The following is a 16,982-nucleotide window of genomic DNA, read 5'->3' on the forward strand; positions in this document are numbered from 1 at the left end:
GATTAGAAGCGGGTCCTTTCCCAAGGGAATGTGCCTGCGAATAGAGAGATCCTGAAGTATTGAAAACCACACTTGGCGCGGCCAGTGGGGTGCTACAGGATCATGGTTCCCTTGTCCTGACGTAACTTCACAAGAGTCTGAGAGAAGTGAAGAGGAGGGAATGCATATAGGAGACTGGTTGCCCATGAGAGGGAGAACGCGTCTCTTGGCTGATAGTGTTGGCTGCGAGTGAGAGAGCAAAAGTTGTCTACTTTGCGATTTTGAGGTGACACAAAGAGGTCTATTAGAGGATAACCCCATTGGTGGAAGATAGAGTTCGCTACTAAGGGGTTGAGAGACCACTCATGCGGTTGAAAGGTGCGACTCAGCTTGTCTGCCATCACATTGTCCACTCCCGGCAAGAAGGTGGCCCTGAGGTACATCGATTGGGAGAGGGCTTCCGCCCATATCTGTGCAGCTTCCTGACACAGAAGGTAGGAGCCCGTCTCTCCCTGTTTGTTGATGTACCACATGGCCACCTGGCTATCTGTCTGGATCAGGATGACTCGATTGGAGAGGAGATCCTGAAATACCCTGAGAGCATATCTGATTGCTCGCAGCTCCAGGAAATTTATTTGGTGTTTGGCTTCCTCTGGAGACCAAGATCCTTGTGTCTGCAGATCGGCCACGTGGGCTCCCCATCCGAGGTTGGAAGCATCGGTAGCGAGAGTTATTTGAGGGTCTGGAGCCTGGAAGGGCAAGCTCTGGAGGAGATTGATCTGATTTTTCCACCAGGCGAGAGACAGATGGCGTGAGTCAGTTACATGGATAATGTTTGACAGGGGCTGAATGGATTGAGTCCATCGAGACCTTAGAGTCCACTGCATGACTCTCATGGCCAAACGGGCCATTGGGGTGGCCTGAACTGAGGACGCCATGTGTCCCAGGAGGATGAGAAAGCAGTGTGCAGTCGTGGAGTGTTGAGACTGTAACTGGTGTGCGAGAGACACGAGAGTGAGAGCTCGCTGTCGAGGCAGGAAAGCCTTTGCCTGCAAGGTATCCAAGTCTGCTCCAATGAACAATAAGGTTTGAGATGTGACTAAGCAGGATTTGTCGTAGTTGACGAGAAATCCGAGTGAAATTAGAGTGTGTAAAGTAAGATGTAGGGATGACAGAGCAGCTTGCTGAGTGGGAGCCCTGATTAACCAATCGTCTAGGTAGGGGAAGACGTGAACACCTTGAGTTCTGAGGAAGGCTGCAACTACAACAAGGCATTTTGTGAAGACTCGTGGTGCAGACGCAAGGCCGAATGGAAGCACTCGATACTGATAGTGCTTGGGGGCTACTACAAACCTCAAGTATTTGCGATGAGATTGAACTATTGCGATATGAGTGTATGCGTCCTGGAGGTCTAAAGAGCAGAGCCAGTCTCCTCTTTGTAGAAAAGGAAGAAGAGAGCCCAAGGTTACCATTTTGAATTTCTCTCGCTGGAGGTACTTGTTGAGGGCACGTAGATCCAGAATTGGACGAACGCCTCCCGATTTTTTGGGGATTAGAAAGTACCGGGAACAGAACCCTAGGCCTTGTTGTGAGCATGGCACTGGTTCTATTGCTCTGGACTGGAGGAGGAGGGAGACCTCCTGATCCAGGAGCAGTGAGTGGTCGGATGTTCTCCACGTCGGTACAGGTGGGGAGTTCAGTGGAATGGAGAGAAAGTTCAGACAATAACCCTGAGCAATTATTGCTAGGACCCACTGGTCTGAGGTGATTGAGTGCCACCTGTTGTTGAAATGGCACAATCGACCTCCCACTGGTAGGTGGGGCAATGGAAGCTGGCTGCTGCTCTCTATGTAAGAGTCAAAAACCGGAAGCAGGACCCGGCTGAGGGGCTGTTTGTGGTTTTGTTTCCGTGTCTGACAGACTTGGTTTTCTGGAATGGTCTCGAAGAACGGGTTCTAGTTGGTGGCGGGTAGGACTTCTTCGGGTGGAAGAATGACTTCTTAGAGTCTTTCCTAAAAGGCTGTTTTGAAGAGTATTCAAAAGGCATGAGAGAGAGCTGTCTCAGGGTCTCATGATGGTCCTTTAGTTCCGCCACTGTCCGTTGAATCTGCTCGCCAAACAGATTGTCCGACCTCCCCTGTGTAGGAGACAATCTGTCCTGAACTTCAGGGCGAAGGTCGGAAGACTTGAGCCAGGCCCATCGTCTTGCCAAGACAGCAGCTGCAGATACCCTGGTTGCAGTGTCAAAGATATCATAAGATGATCGTATCTCATGCTTGCCTGCCTCAAAACCCTTGTTGACTAGGGTTTGGAGTTGCTCTTGAAATTGCTGAGGCAAGGAGTCTTAAGTCTTGTATCTGCTTAAATAAGACCCTATTATATTGGGTCATATAGAGCTGATAAGAGGCAATTCTTGAGATGAGCATTGATCCCTGGAAGACACGGTGACCAATGGTATCTAGAAATTTCTGTTCCTTGCCTGGGGGAAAGGAAGTGTGAGGTTTTGCTCTCCTTGCTCTTTTCTGGGCAGATTTGACAACCACAGATTGGTGATCCAATTGAGGTTTGCTAAAACCTGGAGCTGACTGAACGAGATAGGTTGTGTCAGCTTTCCTGTGGACTGGAGCCACAGAGCCAGGATGTTCCCAGTTTTTTTTGAGGAGATCTCGAAGAACCTGGTGGATAGGGATGGAGGTTACAATTCCTGAATGCTCCCAAGGAAGTAACAGCTCCATCATTTGATGCCTGTCATCTTGTTCAGTCTGAAATTGGAAGGGTACCAATTAAGACATCTCCTTCACAAAATTTATGAAGGAAAGGTCCTCCGGAGGAGAACGCTTTCTACTTTCAGTAGGTGAAGGTGATGGTGATGAAGGCAAATCGGTGTCTGGTGAAGAATCATCAGTCCAGGTATCGTAGGGATCAGCACCTGCTCCTCTAGGGACTAGAGGAGGACGGGGCGGTGGGATCCCTGAAGGTCCTGGTCGAGGCTCTGAAGAACTCGAAAGAATAACTGGAGGCACCGATGAAGGCATCGAAGGCACCGGTGCAGGCATAAAGGGCATCGATGGATGGCTCGGTGGAGCCGATGGACGCTTCGGCACAGATGGGTGGATCGGTGGCACAGACGGACGTATCGGCACCGACGGCTGAGGCATCGGCAGACCTCCCGAAGGAGGGATGCGGAATGGTGTTTCTCCTCCCGATGACAACGCAAGCGGGGAGAGCACCGGAGCCATCTGTGACCACGGGGTCCATTGGTGGAAAAGCGGCCATAAGCGCTTCCATCCTCGAGAGCAGCAGTGCCAACGCTGCTGGAATCGGGTCAGTGGTCAGTTCCGCAATCGGTACCGCTGTTGGTGCCAGAGGAACCTGGAGTCGATGCATCGCCTTGTCGATGGCCTCCTGAACCATCCGGTCCAGTTCTTCTCGGAGACCTGGAGCAAGCAGCCCCGGCTCCGGAACAGAAGAAGGAGGCAGAGGCATAGCCGGAGGGACCACCGTTAAAGGTGGAGTTGCGGCTCCCAATACCCTGTCGGGTGAGGGTTGCCTCGGTGACCCGGTCACCGAAAAGGTCGGTGCCTTTCCTGGACGGAGTTTCTTAGACGGCGGCTCGGACAATGGCGAGGTTGATGATTTCGCTCCCTCAATGGTCAGAGACTTTCGATGCCGGTGGTGATGTTCATCTCTACGATCCCCTCGGTCCTGAGGGGGAGAAGAGGGTGACAAAGGCCGAGAAGTCGATGCCGGCGCGAAGTTGACGGTGCCAGTTCTGACGACGTCCATGCAATGGACGGCGTCGGGGTTTGAGTACGGAAGAGAAGCTCCATCTTCTCCATTCTAGCCTTGTGACCTTTTAGTGTCAAAAGGGCACATTTGGTACAGTTTAAGACATCGTGCTCACTTCTGAGACACATTACACAGACTTTGTGAAGGTCTGTGATGGACATGGTGTAATTACAGTCCTGGCACTGGCGGAACCCAGACGCCATGGCCATGAAAAAATTGAGCCTCGGTATGGTCAACGGCCAGTAGGCAGCGAGGGCCAAACTCGACGGTAATCTACGGAAAACGGGTAAAAAAAACCTTACCGGAGTACTGCGGCTTGAAAAAGTTGAAGGAGGGACCCCTGTGGGGTAGATTAATTTTTAGTAATTCCATGAGGAAAATTCCTGTCCGTAATCTCTGCAGAGTTCCTTAACCGCGTGGCTACTGCTGCGCGGAAAAAAGAAGACTGAAGGGGGACCCCTGCTGGCTGCAGGGTTAGTGCCATGCTGGGCATGCCCAGTAGGGGCCAGTCAAAGTTCTGGAAACTTTGACAAAAGTGTTCCGTGATTGGGCTCCATCCTGTGATGTCACCCATATGTGAGGACTACCATCCTGCTTGTCCTGTGATAATAACAGTTACATTTATTTCTATAGATTATACACATTTTTATATTTTTACTGGCAACTTACAATGTTGGTGACAAGTACTTCTGCGATTCCATATGATACGGTGTCCTGTCCTACAACTGATTCTTTCAGCTGGGCTAGTTTAGTTTAAAACCTTGGAGAGTAGGATATCTAGCCCAACTGCACAACCCTAGCCCTCAAGCACTGGGAACCCATGTCTCAGAACTGCTTCCCTCATTCTGTGCTTATGGCAAAACTTTGGAGAGTAAGGTCCTAGCAGCATACAAGGCTGTAATGTGCGATTTTAGTGTGTTCATGCAGAAAGTGATTCTGGATCAGATAACAATACCTTTACAAGACAGCCATAATCCTTAAAGGGACATTCCAGCTCTGCCTCAGTACACACAGAAGAAATATGATCCTCAACCTGTGAAGACAGAGAAAGTGAATCTGCAGCAATGAATTCACCGATAAGTAACTTCCATCTGCATGTTTATTTGGGGGTTTCTGATAAAGTATTATATGGTGCTCATTATGGTGCCTTTTACTGGAAGGATGAAACCGGATATGCTCGCCTGGGAGAATATCTCTGTCTCAGGGGTTGGCATGTTTAAATTTGTTAAAAATTAACACACAAGCTGTTAACTCATTTCGGCATGCCCCTTGCACCATTCCAGCTAGTATCTTTGTAGATTTCCACAGCTTCATCAGCAAATATATGTCTGGCTGCACATGCTAGCTAGAATCTGGCTTCATCAAGTCTGGTTGCCTAAACGACAGGGGGACTTGGGCCCTTCCTAACTTGTGGCTTTGTTACTAGGTGGCCAGACTGGTTAGCTTGAAGGCCTGGCTTACTAATCATGAGGTCTCCTGGTTGGCAGATGCAGTTAAGTTTGGCTGCGCTTTCCTTTCCTGCCTCCTGATTCTTTACATTGTCAACGGATTTGTAGGGCCATATTTTACCAATTTGGAGGCAGGTATTGAAATTCTTGGGTAGTGGCTTGAGAGGCTCTGTCTTCTAATCACCCCTGTTTGTGCCAATCATCTTATTTCTGGATGCGTTTTCTCCCTCCATTTTTAAAGAATGGAAGAATAAGAGCTCGGTTTTTATTACTCAACTCTGGGAGGAGAATGGCTTTTAGACATTTCAAGAGCTTCAACAGGATTTCGATCTCAGTCCTGGTTCTTATTAAATTTACAGTTACAACAAGAGTAGTCACTTTGATTTGACCAGGCCATTTAGGCCTTGGAATAGCGTGGAGGTTTTCTTGACTGATGCTGCTGCTTTTGTTAAAGTCATTACCATATTGTATAGAGGAATGCTCATTGCTAAGTTTGGATTCTAGTCTACAATTGATACTTGGAATGCAGATTTATGGCCTGGATTTGGATTTTAAACTTGGAAGACTGTTTGGTCTTCTGCTTTTTGTGCATCTGTGTGTGGAGCTCATGATCAAATTGTTGCATAGAACTTATTGTACCCCTGATTTTAAAATTTTCTCAATGTGAATAGGGTGTGGGGAGACTGCCACAAAGTTACACATGTGGTGGTAACGTCGGGGGGGGGAGGGGGGGAAAGAGGCAGTTTTCGTCACAGGTTGCACAGGAAATAGCCAATATATTGGGCTTTTTACTCCATCTTAAACTTCGGCAAGTGGGATGGGTCCTCAATTCCTGTGAAATTTAGAGCTTTGGTTGGGCAGTTGCTGTTGGTGGCCCACTTCACTAATTATTTTATTTTATTTCTATGCCATCGTTTTGTAGTAACAATGACGACGATTCACAGAAGGAAGATTCAAGGATTAAAGAAAAAATACAATATACATAAACATAAAAGCAAAACTTCAATTAACTTTGTATCTTCCATTAATCAATCGTTACCCCCTTTCAAATTATTCTCTTTAATTTTAACCCTGGGCCTATCTCAAATGTTATTTTAAATAGCCACGTTTTCAATCCCTTCTTGATGCTTTTGAAATCTTTTTTTTTGTGTTCTTAATTCTTCTGGCAGGGAGTTCCACCACCTCAGCCCCGCAATTGAAAGGGCTCGATCTCTTACCTGGATGGATGGTACTGTTAAGCAGGCCCTTATTGGCTGATCTTAAATTTCTTTGAGGAGTGTGAAAGTGTAATGCTGCTCCCAGACAATCTGAATCTTTGTTCTTTATTATTTTATGAAATACTGCATCGCTACCCTCTGGAAATGTATTCCTTGTATGGGATTACTGGTGCACCCAGAAACTACTATAGCAGTTCTTGAAAAATTACATTATGATCTCTAGGAGGAGAATTTTAAATATTTTATTTATTTAACACTTTTTATATACCGGCATTCGTAGGACACATCATGTCGGTTCACAATTAACTGAGAAAGGAAATTAAATATGATTTAGTTTGGGGTCCCCATCATCAGTTTTACAACTTTGCATAAGCTGTCTTAACCTTATGCTCCTGCCTATGTGGTGGAACTTTTACAAATATCAAGCCTGTTTTTATATGGTATCTGCATTATTGTTTTTAATCTATTTGTCTGCTATGGATGATTACTTCACGGTTTGCTACAAAAATTCTAAAATAAAAAAAGTGTTAAAAAATAAATAAAAATTACATGGCAATCAAACAGTGCTTTAAAAACCCTCAAAACAAACCAAGTTTGCCAGGTCCTTTCCAGGATCTGCCTACACTAGCCGTGGTTTAGCGTTTACTCTTCAGCTTTTGAAGCCTCATCTGCCGCTGAAAGACCTTCAGCAGCTTTACAGATGTAGATGTCGCACTCTTGCAAGGAAAAGTGATATGATGTGATAAGGTTACCACAACATCCTGTTTCAAAGCATAACCAATTTATCAGATTGAAATAACATACAGTAAATTGTGTGGGTTGTTGCCTGGACCTTTTCAGAGTGAACAAGCTCAGGGTATAGCTCAAGAAAGTGTTTAAAAAAAAAAAGTTTGAATAACGTAGCGCCCTCTATTGCATAGGAGTGAAACATCTCACACCAGCAGCTTAAATTCCTAGGTCAGGGGTCAGGAACCTATGGCTCGCGAGCCAGATGTGGCTCTTTTGATGGCTGCATCTGACTCGCAGACAAATCTTTAATAAAAAAGTAAAAATCTAACAAACCCCCCCACCCTCCTGGCCCCCCAAGACCTGCCAAAAGTCCCTGGTGGTCCAGCGGGGGTCCAGGAGCGGTCCGGGAGCGATCTCCTGGACTTGGGCTGTCAGTAGTCAAAATGGCGCCAACGGCCCTTTGCCCTCACTATGTCACTGGGGTCGACCAATGGCGGCAATAGCCCCTGTGACATAGTAAGGGCAAAGGGCCATCGGCTGCCAGTAATCAAAACGGCATCGACGGCTCTTTGCCCTTACTATGTCACAGGGGCTACCGCCGCCATTAGTCGACCCCAGTGACATAGTGAGGGCAAAGGGCCATAGGCGCCATTTTGACTACTGGCAGCCGACAGCCCAAGTCCAGGAGATCGCTCCCAGACCCCCGCTGGACCACCAGGGACTTTTGGCAGGTCTTTGGGGGGGGGGGGTCAGGAGGGTGGGGGGTTGTAGTAAATTAATTTTGGAGGTCTTGGGGGGGCATCAGGAGAGTAGGGGGTTGTAGTAAATTAATTTGGTAGGTCTTGGGGGGGTCAGGAGGGTGGGGGGTTGTAGTTAGTATGGCTCTCACGGAATTACATTTTAAAATATGTGGTGTTCATGGCTCTCTCAGCCAAAAAGGTTCCCGACCCCTGTCCTAGGTTGTGCATGATGGACAGAACTGATGTTAAGAGAACACATTACTGCACCATCTTTTCTTCTTTTTTTCTAGAATCAGGGTATAGATAGCTCAGTTCTAAAAAAGTATGTAAAGCTGGACAACCACAGAAGGCTGAAGGGCATGTGTACAACCGGTAGCACTATGCAAAATGATTTGCAGTACTATATAAAATGATAATTAGGACTAATAGCAGCAGCCTGGCTACCACCCTAGTCTTCAAACTCTGTATTGCTAAGGCCCACTGGCAATAAAACCTTGTTATGAGCTTCTTTGGGGGTTTGGGACCTGCTCAAAAAAGTCTATACTGATTACAGATTTTGCATCCTCTGAAGAGTGCTTCACATACTATGGACTCAGATCTGTAACTTCTTATCTTCTAACCAGACTTCTTCCTCAAACACAGCAACAGGTCTTATAATTAAAATGCTTTGCCATTTGCCAGGCCTTCCCTATATTAAGTCTGCTTTGACAGTGTCTGTAGAGTTTCCAGGGACCGCATGTCCGTTTTTCATGGAAAGTAACAGCCAGCTGTGCATGAGCATGGTTCAAAGCCTGTCCAGATTTCACAATAAAAAAACAAAACAAAACAAAAACAGAACCACTTGCACAAGAGTTCCCTTTTGTTCTGGAGTTGGGATTTTAGCCTAGTTTTTATAAGATCACCATATCTGTGTGCCTGTCTCTTCCTAATAACTTTTGACGTACTCATGCAATGCCATTCAGATTTCTGCCACCAGACAGTAGAGCATTATGTGATCTCCCCTCACACCCCCTTCACAATTTTCTTGTGCTCGATGCCCTTTTTCTTTAATATAGGGCAGAGGTGTGTGAATGATTCTGAAGGGGAGGGGAGGTGCGCACTAGCAGGCTGATCATGGAAGAAAAAAAATGGCTGTGCCATCCATGCTCGGCACCACAGACATACTAAAAGCTCAGGAGGGAGGAAGCTTAGTGATGTGGTTGTAAGCATGCCGTGGGCTTAGCCACACCCCCCTTTTAATGGTCCCTGGAAAGGAGTAGTTTCCTCTATGGGGGCCCAGACATGGGAAGAGCTGCTGTGGTATCCACAACCCAGGAAGAGCTGCCACCCTCAGGCACCCCCATCAGGTATTTGCTTCTGCTGTCATTGGGAACCAGATCGCTTTAATCGCTTGGGAACCAGATCGCCAGGTGGGCAGCAGCCCACCTGGGTGAAAAGAAGTAGTGCTGCCCACCTGGGTGAAAAGAAGTAGTGAGAGGAGGACTTCCGGCGATGACGCGAGGGAGACGGAAGTGAAGGGGGAAAGCTCCGTGGCTCCGCTCCCCTGTATCTGCAAATTTTACCTTTTAAAAATTGCCGTTTCGCCGCACTGACTACGCGATCGAGGGCTGGAAGTGGTGCCGCACAGCTGAAAGACCGAGCGGACCCACGGGTGATGCGCAGGTCGAGTGCCCGGAGCAAGCTTGAGCGCCGACCGCACCGACCGCGTGTAGCCAAGATGGCCGCGGCAGCCCAGCCTGGAGAGCCCCTACTTACTACGGTCACCGAGGAGGCCCTGCAAAAAATCTCGCAGCGAGTCACGGAAGCGCTGGATGGCCGCCTCTACAAATTACAAACTGCGATGGAAGATATAAAATCGGCGGTGGAGGGCCATGCGAAGCGCCTGGACACCGCGGAGGGCCTTCTTTCAGACCTGGGGGACCGAGTGGCCACGACGGAGCAGCGGCTGGTGGGTCTGCAGGGCAGGCAGCAAGAGCTCTTGGCTCAGATGGAGGAACAGGAGGACAGGGGACGCCGGAACAACCTGAAAATCATTGGCCTCCCAGAGGAGGTGAAGGAAGGGGACCTTAAGGAAATTGTCGAGCAGTGGCTCCCGCAGCAGGTAGGCCTCCTACTGCCTGGAGATGGGATCCAATGTGAGCGGGTACACCGCGTGGGGCCCATGCGTGATGGCCTGGGGCGCCCGAGACCGGTCATGGCCAGGATCCTTAATTGGGACCATAAGACTCGCCTTTTGAGGTCATATCGCCAAAAGAAGGAGGTGGAATATAAGGGCCACAAGCTGTTGTTATTTAATGACTTTTCAGCCGCCACGGCGGCGCAGAGGAAGGCGATGGCTCCGGCCTGTACGGCACTCTATCAGCGTGGGATTCGCTTTGCCCTGCTCTACCCAGCTAAGCTGCGTGTCCAGCATGAAAATAAAACCTTGTATTTCAACTCTAGGGAGGAGGCTGAAAGATTCGTGGCGAGCCTTCCCTCTGCGGCTGGAGAATGAGGAGCCTAACCTTTGAGGCCTGCATCGCAGTTGGGAGGGCCTTTTTCTTGTCCTTTTTCTTGGTTTTTTTTCTCTCCACCGACCTCAATGTTTCCAGTTCTTGTTACGTGGAACTTCGTTGTTGGATTCTCACCCGCTATGGTTCAGAAGTCTGGATCGTGGGGTTTCAGTGATGAGACCGGGAGCCTCTTGTTCCGAGAGGTTGGGCTTCTTGCGGGGAAGGGACTTTTACCCCACTGAGTTTTTCCTAGGTGCTTCGGGGCCTAATATATACGGATGGACTCTGTGGACTTTATTAGCTTTTACCTGATGGCCGTCATGGAGGTATCTGCTGTTGGGGGGTGGGGGTCCTAGGTGGGATTGAGCATTTACTGTTTAGGGTTAGCGGCAGCGGCAGGGGGGGAGCGGGGCAGGAGATGGGAGTAGGAGAGAACAAGGGTGTTCCTATGGCGCTTATTGGTTTGAGCCCTAGGGACCGCGGGGGGAAACTTATTTTGTTGGCGTGGATGTGTTGTATGTATGTGTGTATGAGTGTTCAGGGATGGGGGGGGGGTAGGGAAGAGGACTCAGGGATTTTGGTTTATGCATATTCTATTGCTGACACGAGTATGGATTGCAACTTCCCCTCAAGGCCTAGGCTGGGAGGCCGGGAGGGATTCCAACACTTGGGGCGGGGGGAGGGGGCGGCTTCGGCTAACCCCTCCCCTTTTTCACACTGGCTATGTCCCTGCTATAACGTAATGGAGCCAGTTAAAATTGTTACTATGAATGTGGATGGTATCCACTCCCCAATTAAGCGGACCAAATTATTTGCATTATTTAAACGTATGAAAGCGCAGGTAGCGCTCTTACAGGAGACGCATTTGGAGGACGCGGAACACGCCAAATTAAACAGAGATTGGGTGGGTCAAGCATATTATTCGTCCTATAATAGGCGCCAAAGGGGAGTTGCCATTCTTATTCACAAAAATCTACCGTTTCAGCTGGAACGGATTTGCCAGGATGTGGAGGGTCGATATGTTTTAGTGGCGGGCACCTTGTACCAACAACGTATTGTTTTTTGTGCTGTTTATGCCCCTAATGTATATTCCCGGGGGTTTTTTGTGTCCCTGATTACTCTCCTGACCGAGTTTTCGGGCTACAGTCTTGTAGTGGGCGGGGATTTTAATATAGTGGCCAACCGTCAGCTCGATCATGCACCCTCCAAGCTCACTTCCCGAGGGGAGGATACGGAGGGGGTAAACTTGCTTTGTCACGAGCTCCAATTGCTGGATATTTGGCGTATCTTACATCCGCAAGAGCGTGATTTCACTCACTTTTCTCACCCGCACAACGTATATTCTAGGTTGGATTATTTGCTTGTCTCTGATCAGTGCTTTGCTAAAATACGGGAGGCTAATATAGGGACTATTGCATTGTCTGACCATGCCCCAGTGACCATGGTTCTACATTGGGGGCTCACGGTTCGACCCCCGCACTCATGGCGCATGCGGCCTGATCTCTACTTAGATAAAGAATTTCATGTGTACTTGCAGGCCTGCTGGAAGGACTATGTAGAGCACAACACGACCCCGGAGGTTACCCCATCGACTGTGTGGGAGGCGGGGAAAGTGGTCATGCGCGGGGCCATTATTGCGTATGTGGCTAAGAAAAATAGACGCTGTAACGCCGAAATTTTGAGGCTTACGGGAGCTCTTAAAGCGGCCCAAAGCGCTCATATGGGGGCTCTGTCTGAGGAGGCTAAAGCCCAATTGGATCGGGCGCGGGAGGCTCTGAATAGTTTGCTGCATCAGCGGGCTTCTAAATCCCTTAGATTTTACCGTTACCAGCTGTATAAGTATGGTAACCGTGCCAGTCGGCTTATGTCCCATCTGGTTCGACCACGAGGCCAGCGGGCCTCGATTGTGGGAATTAAAGATAGGAATGGGGTGCACCACACAACTCCGCAGGGTATAGCGAATCGGTTCTTAGAATATTACACGACCCTATATGCCTCCCAGCCAATGGATAAGGGCCTCGCTGATGCGATGTTTGCGGACTTACCTTGGCCGCAGTTAACTTTTGACCAGTTAGAAATGCTGAATAGTCCAATCACTACTCAAGAAATCTATGCGGTTATCAAAAAGCTTTCCCTGGGCAAGGCGGCGGGCCTCGACGGGTTGGGGTCTGAATATTATAAAATACTGAGTTTTGGGGTGCTTGAGCCTGTGCGCGCGTATTACGCTGATCTACTCCATACTGGTCACATAACACCGGCCTCCAATCAATCTGTTATCGTAGTTTTACCTAAGCCTGGGAAAGATTCTGCGGAGGTGGGCTCTTATCGCCCAATATCGCTGCTCAACGTAGATGTCAAAATCCTGGCTTCGGTTTTAGCTGCCAGGGTGTCTCCCGTCTTGCCCAGCATCATTCATGAGGACCAAACTGGGTTTATCCAGGGTCGTCAGGGGGTGAGGAATGTGAGACGTTTGATAGCCGCATTAAGCTATCAGGCAGAGGCTGAAGCACTGATCTTGAGTTTAGACGCGGAAAAAGCGTTTGATTCGCTTTCATGGGAATACCTGTTTTGGGTGCTACACAAATATGGGTTCTCTGGGGCGTACCTCAAATGGCTCCAGGTGCTCTATCAACAACCTAGCGCCACTATCTTGATTAACGGTCTGCCCACTGGGGCTTTCCCAATCTCTCGGGGGGTGCGTCAGGGGTGCCCCTTATCTCCTGTCTTATTTGTTATGGCATTGGAGCCTTTGGCCATTTGTATACGGCGTGCAAAAGACATTGGTGGTCTAAGTTTGGATGGGCATCCCCTGAAGTTGGCCATGTTTGCAGATGACCTGTTATTATTTGTGGGGAACCCACGTACCAGTGTACCCGCCATCATTCAATTATTTGACAGGTTCCATTTGGTTGCGGGTCTAAAAATAAATTATGATAAGTCTGAGGCCCTGCCCTTACATGAGACCCTTTCTGCTACCTGGGTGGGGGAGTTCCCCTTTCGTTGGGCCGCTGGCAAGCTTAAGTACTTAGGGGTAGTGATCCCGCGGGACTTGAGGCAGTTGCACTCCTTAAATATAGCTCCCTGCATTGCCAAGTTCCAGGATCAATTGGGGTTGTGGAAAATGTTGCCCCTCTCCCTTTTTGGCAGGGGCGCCTTGGTAAAAATGGTGTTGCTGCCTAAACTCTTATATATTTTACACATGCTCCCTTGCTGGTTGACGGTAGCCGAGGTGCGCCGCCTCCGCTCTGCCATACAAACGTTTTTGTGGCGGGGACGACGGGCACGCTTGGCCTATGTGGCTATGGAATACCCGCGGGAATGTGGGGGGTTGAATTTGCCGGATTTCCGGCTTTATAACGTGGCCTGCCAGATGAGGTTCGTGGGGGAATGGCTAACGGGGTCCTATCGTTACTGTGATGCGGGGATGTTGGAGCGTATGTCTACCCCGGGGTCTCCACTGAATCTTATTCAAATGAGGGTGGATCAGCGTAGGGTAGCGTCTTATCCTGCTGTTCTGTTAACCCCGTGTATCAAAGCGTGGCGCTGGCTGCGGAGAAAATATCGGTTATCGGGTGGGCGATCTCTGCTGCTCCCTTTTTTAAATAATGTGGAATTTCTCCCTGGGCGTGATTGTAAAGCAGTCTTTCGTTACTGGGCAGAGCTGGGGGTGCTGTTTGCCTTTCATATGTATGATCCTGTTTCAGGTACTTTGCTGGACTTTGCTGCGCTGGCGCGGACCTTCCAATTGCCTGCCAAACAATTTTTTGCCTATCTCCAGGCCCGCCATTACTTGACTGCCTTTGCTTGGACACGTCAGGCGCTTGAAGCTGAAATACGGTTTGCTAATACCGTTTTTGACACGGCGTATCTCCGGAACACCATCACCAGCTGGAAGAGACTGGGACAGAAGCTTGGGGATGCTGCTCCAGTGCAACGTATGGCTGTTCGGTGGTCCACAGTATTGGACTCTCCGATCACGGAGAGGCAGATGTCCAGCTGGTGTCGGGACTTATATAAGCTGTTACCTGATCTCAGTCTCCGGGAGCTTCAGTTTAAGCTTCTTCATGCCCTTTATTATGATGATGTTCGGCGGTTTCGGATGAAGTTGGCTACCTCGCCTACCTGCATTAAATGTGAAGCTGCTGATGGTACCTTGGTGCACCGCTTGATTTCCTGCCCCTCACTGCAATCCTTTTGGCAGACAGTGCTGGAGGTGGTGGGGAAATGCATAGGTGGGTCCCTGCGACTTCATGCCCGGATGCTAATTTCCAGTATGTCTCCTCGACACTTACCTGGCAGCTGTGCTAAGGCCCGTTTTGAGAGGGTTGCTGTTTTGATGGCCTGTCGCACGATCCTGGCTGGCTGGACAGAGCCGTTGCTTGCGCCTACCCTGGCCGCCTGGTTTGGAAGAATGGCCTCTTTGGCGCAATTGGAACGCCTGGACTACTTGGCGGGCAAGAGGCGACCTGACTCCATGTATTGTGCTTGTTGGGATAATTGTTTTACTACTTTCCCCAAATCGTTGCAGGAGGAACTATGTCGCAATGGGTATACTCTAAAGTGGTCCTCTAAGGTGCAGGGGCAGGGGAGGGGGGGCAGTAAGGTGTGAATGTTGGATGAATGAGTGGGGTTTGGGGCAGGGGGGTTCGGGTTCTGGGAGGGGGACCTAGGGGGAGGGGGAAAACGAAAAATTGGGCTGGGCAGTGCCTTGAGTTTTGCTGGTTCTACCATGTTTGTATTGTTCTACTCATGCACTTACGTATTGTGTTTTACAAGTTGTATGGTGTTTTTGCTGGTTGTCTCTGCCACCCTGGCTAATAAAAACTATTTTGACAAAAAAAAAGAAGTAGTGAGAGAGGGATGGGGAACAGACAGAGAGGCAAAAGAGGAGGAGGAGGAGGAGGAGGAGGAGGGGAGATGGAAGAAGAAGAAAGGCAAAACAAAACATAATAAAATTAAAACGATGAGCAAACTAAGAAAAATACAAAAATAAAAAGGGAAAAATAGAAGCAATTAGTGAAAACCGTAAAAAAAGCAAAAATAAATGTTGGTCCAGGTGGGATGGAGTTTTTGGCTGGCACCTGAGTTTTCTGAAAAATATTCCACCCCTTACCATTTGCCTTTGGGTCTGTATCTAGTTATATAATGTCTGCGAGCGAGGTATCTGTTTCTAGCTGTGTCTGCCGGGATGTAGATAGTCTGCCTGTCTCCATAATTGGATGCAAGGGAGTGTTTGCTACTTTCAGCAACCAGAAGAGAAATAAAACTGGGGCTTTGAACCACTGGCTAGCAGTGTGGCAACAGGTTCAACAACTGAGTTGCTGGCAAGGGAATGACACCAGGTCAGGAATCCTTCATGTACACATGTGTGCGAATACATACATGAAAAGAGGCTAAAGAGGTTAGGGCTGTTCAGCTTCAAGAAGAGATGGCTGAAGTGGGATATGACAGAGGTTTATGAAATCATGAGCGGAATAGAAATGGGTAAATGCGAATCGGTTATGGACTCTTTAAAAGAAATTCAAACTTGCAGTTAGTAAGTAGCTATTTAAAACAAAATCGGAGAAAATGCTATCTCAGTTAAACACACAAACTCTGCAATTAGCAGTTAGCACAGCTGGGTTTAAAACGGTTTGGACATATTCCTGGAGGAGAAGTCCATAAACTGTTATTAATCAGATAGACTTGGGGAAAGCCACTGCTTATCCCTGGGCGTTAGCAACATGAGATATATCTACTATTTGGGATCTACTTGTGACCTAGATTGGCCACTGGTGGAAACAGGATACTGTTCTTAAAATATTCACCCTTTTCCTTGTTAATGAATAGACTTTAAAAGATCTCACTCCTCCCCCAGCTTTCCCCCACCCACTAAAGGAGAGCCAGCATCTGACTGCCACTGCCTTTGAAGATGTGCACAAACAGCAAAACATTTGTTACCGGAGCGAGTCATTTCTTAACCCCAGAGCCTCAATTTGCAGAGCAGGTTTAAAATGTTCCAGTGCTTTAAGTTTTCTTTCCTCTTTCTTGGTTTGACGTTTTTCCCTTAACTGCAATTTTTTTTTTTTTTTTTTTTTTAATTAGCAGCTTTGATCAATTTGAACTATTTGTGATGGATTGTGCATCAGATGAAGTTCCCTTTCTCAAAGTTTTCTAAGTTTATTTTAAAATGTAAAGCAAGTGTGCTGTGTTCTCCTTTTAAAGACAAGTATTGCAATGCTGCAATAGCGACTGTCACGCCAGTCACCATGATCTTGGAGCTATCTACAGCTAACAATCAAATTCACTATTAGCCCTCTTAAAAAGTGCAATATAGGACAGATTCACTAGGTTACTTTTGTTCCTAGTTCCTTAATGTGCTATCAGCCAATTATACCATCTTTTTTTTTCAATATATCTTTATTGAGGAATACAACAGAAACATACAATCCAAACTTAAGGGCATGAGACCATGGTTGTATACCTACAACGTTTTTTCCAATGTTCAATCATACCATCTTATCAATCATGCTGCCTCCAGCTTTCCTGCTTGTCTCCTCCCCCATGCATTCACTTGCTGTCTGCTGTGAGCAGAGAAAGACAGCGGAT

General features: G+C 48.1%; 1 protein-coding gene across 3 annotated transcripts in view; it reads right to left on the minus strand.

The window, feature by feature from the left end:
- The window catches only part of TRAF5 (TNF receptor associated factor 5), a 120,244-nt gene that overhangs the window by 44,548 nt on the left and 58,714 nt on the right, over window positions 1-16,982 (minus strand). For all 3 annotated transcript variants that reach the window (XM_029593268.1, XM_029593267.1, XM_029593266.1), the window contains one exon: window positions 4,724-4,801. In XM_029593268.1, the coding sequence (XP_029449128.1) occupies window positions 4,724-4,801 (78 nt within the window). The remainder of the gene's footprint in view (window positions 1-4,723; window positions 4,802-16,982) is intronic.

This window comes from Rhinatrema bivittatum, chromosome 3 (genome assembly GCF_901001135.1).
Source record: "Rhinatrema bivittatum chromosome 3, aRhiBiv1.1, whole genome shotgun sequence".
NCBI lineage: Eukaryota > Metazoa > Chordata > Amphibia > Gymnophiona > Rhinatrematidae > Rhinatrema > Rhinatrema bivittatum.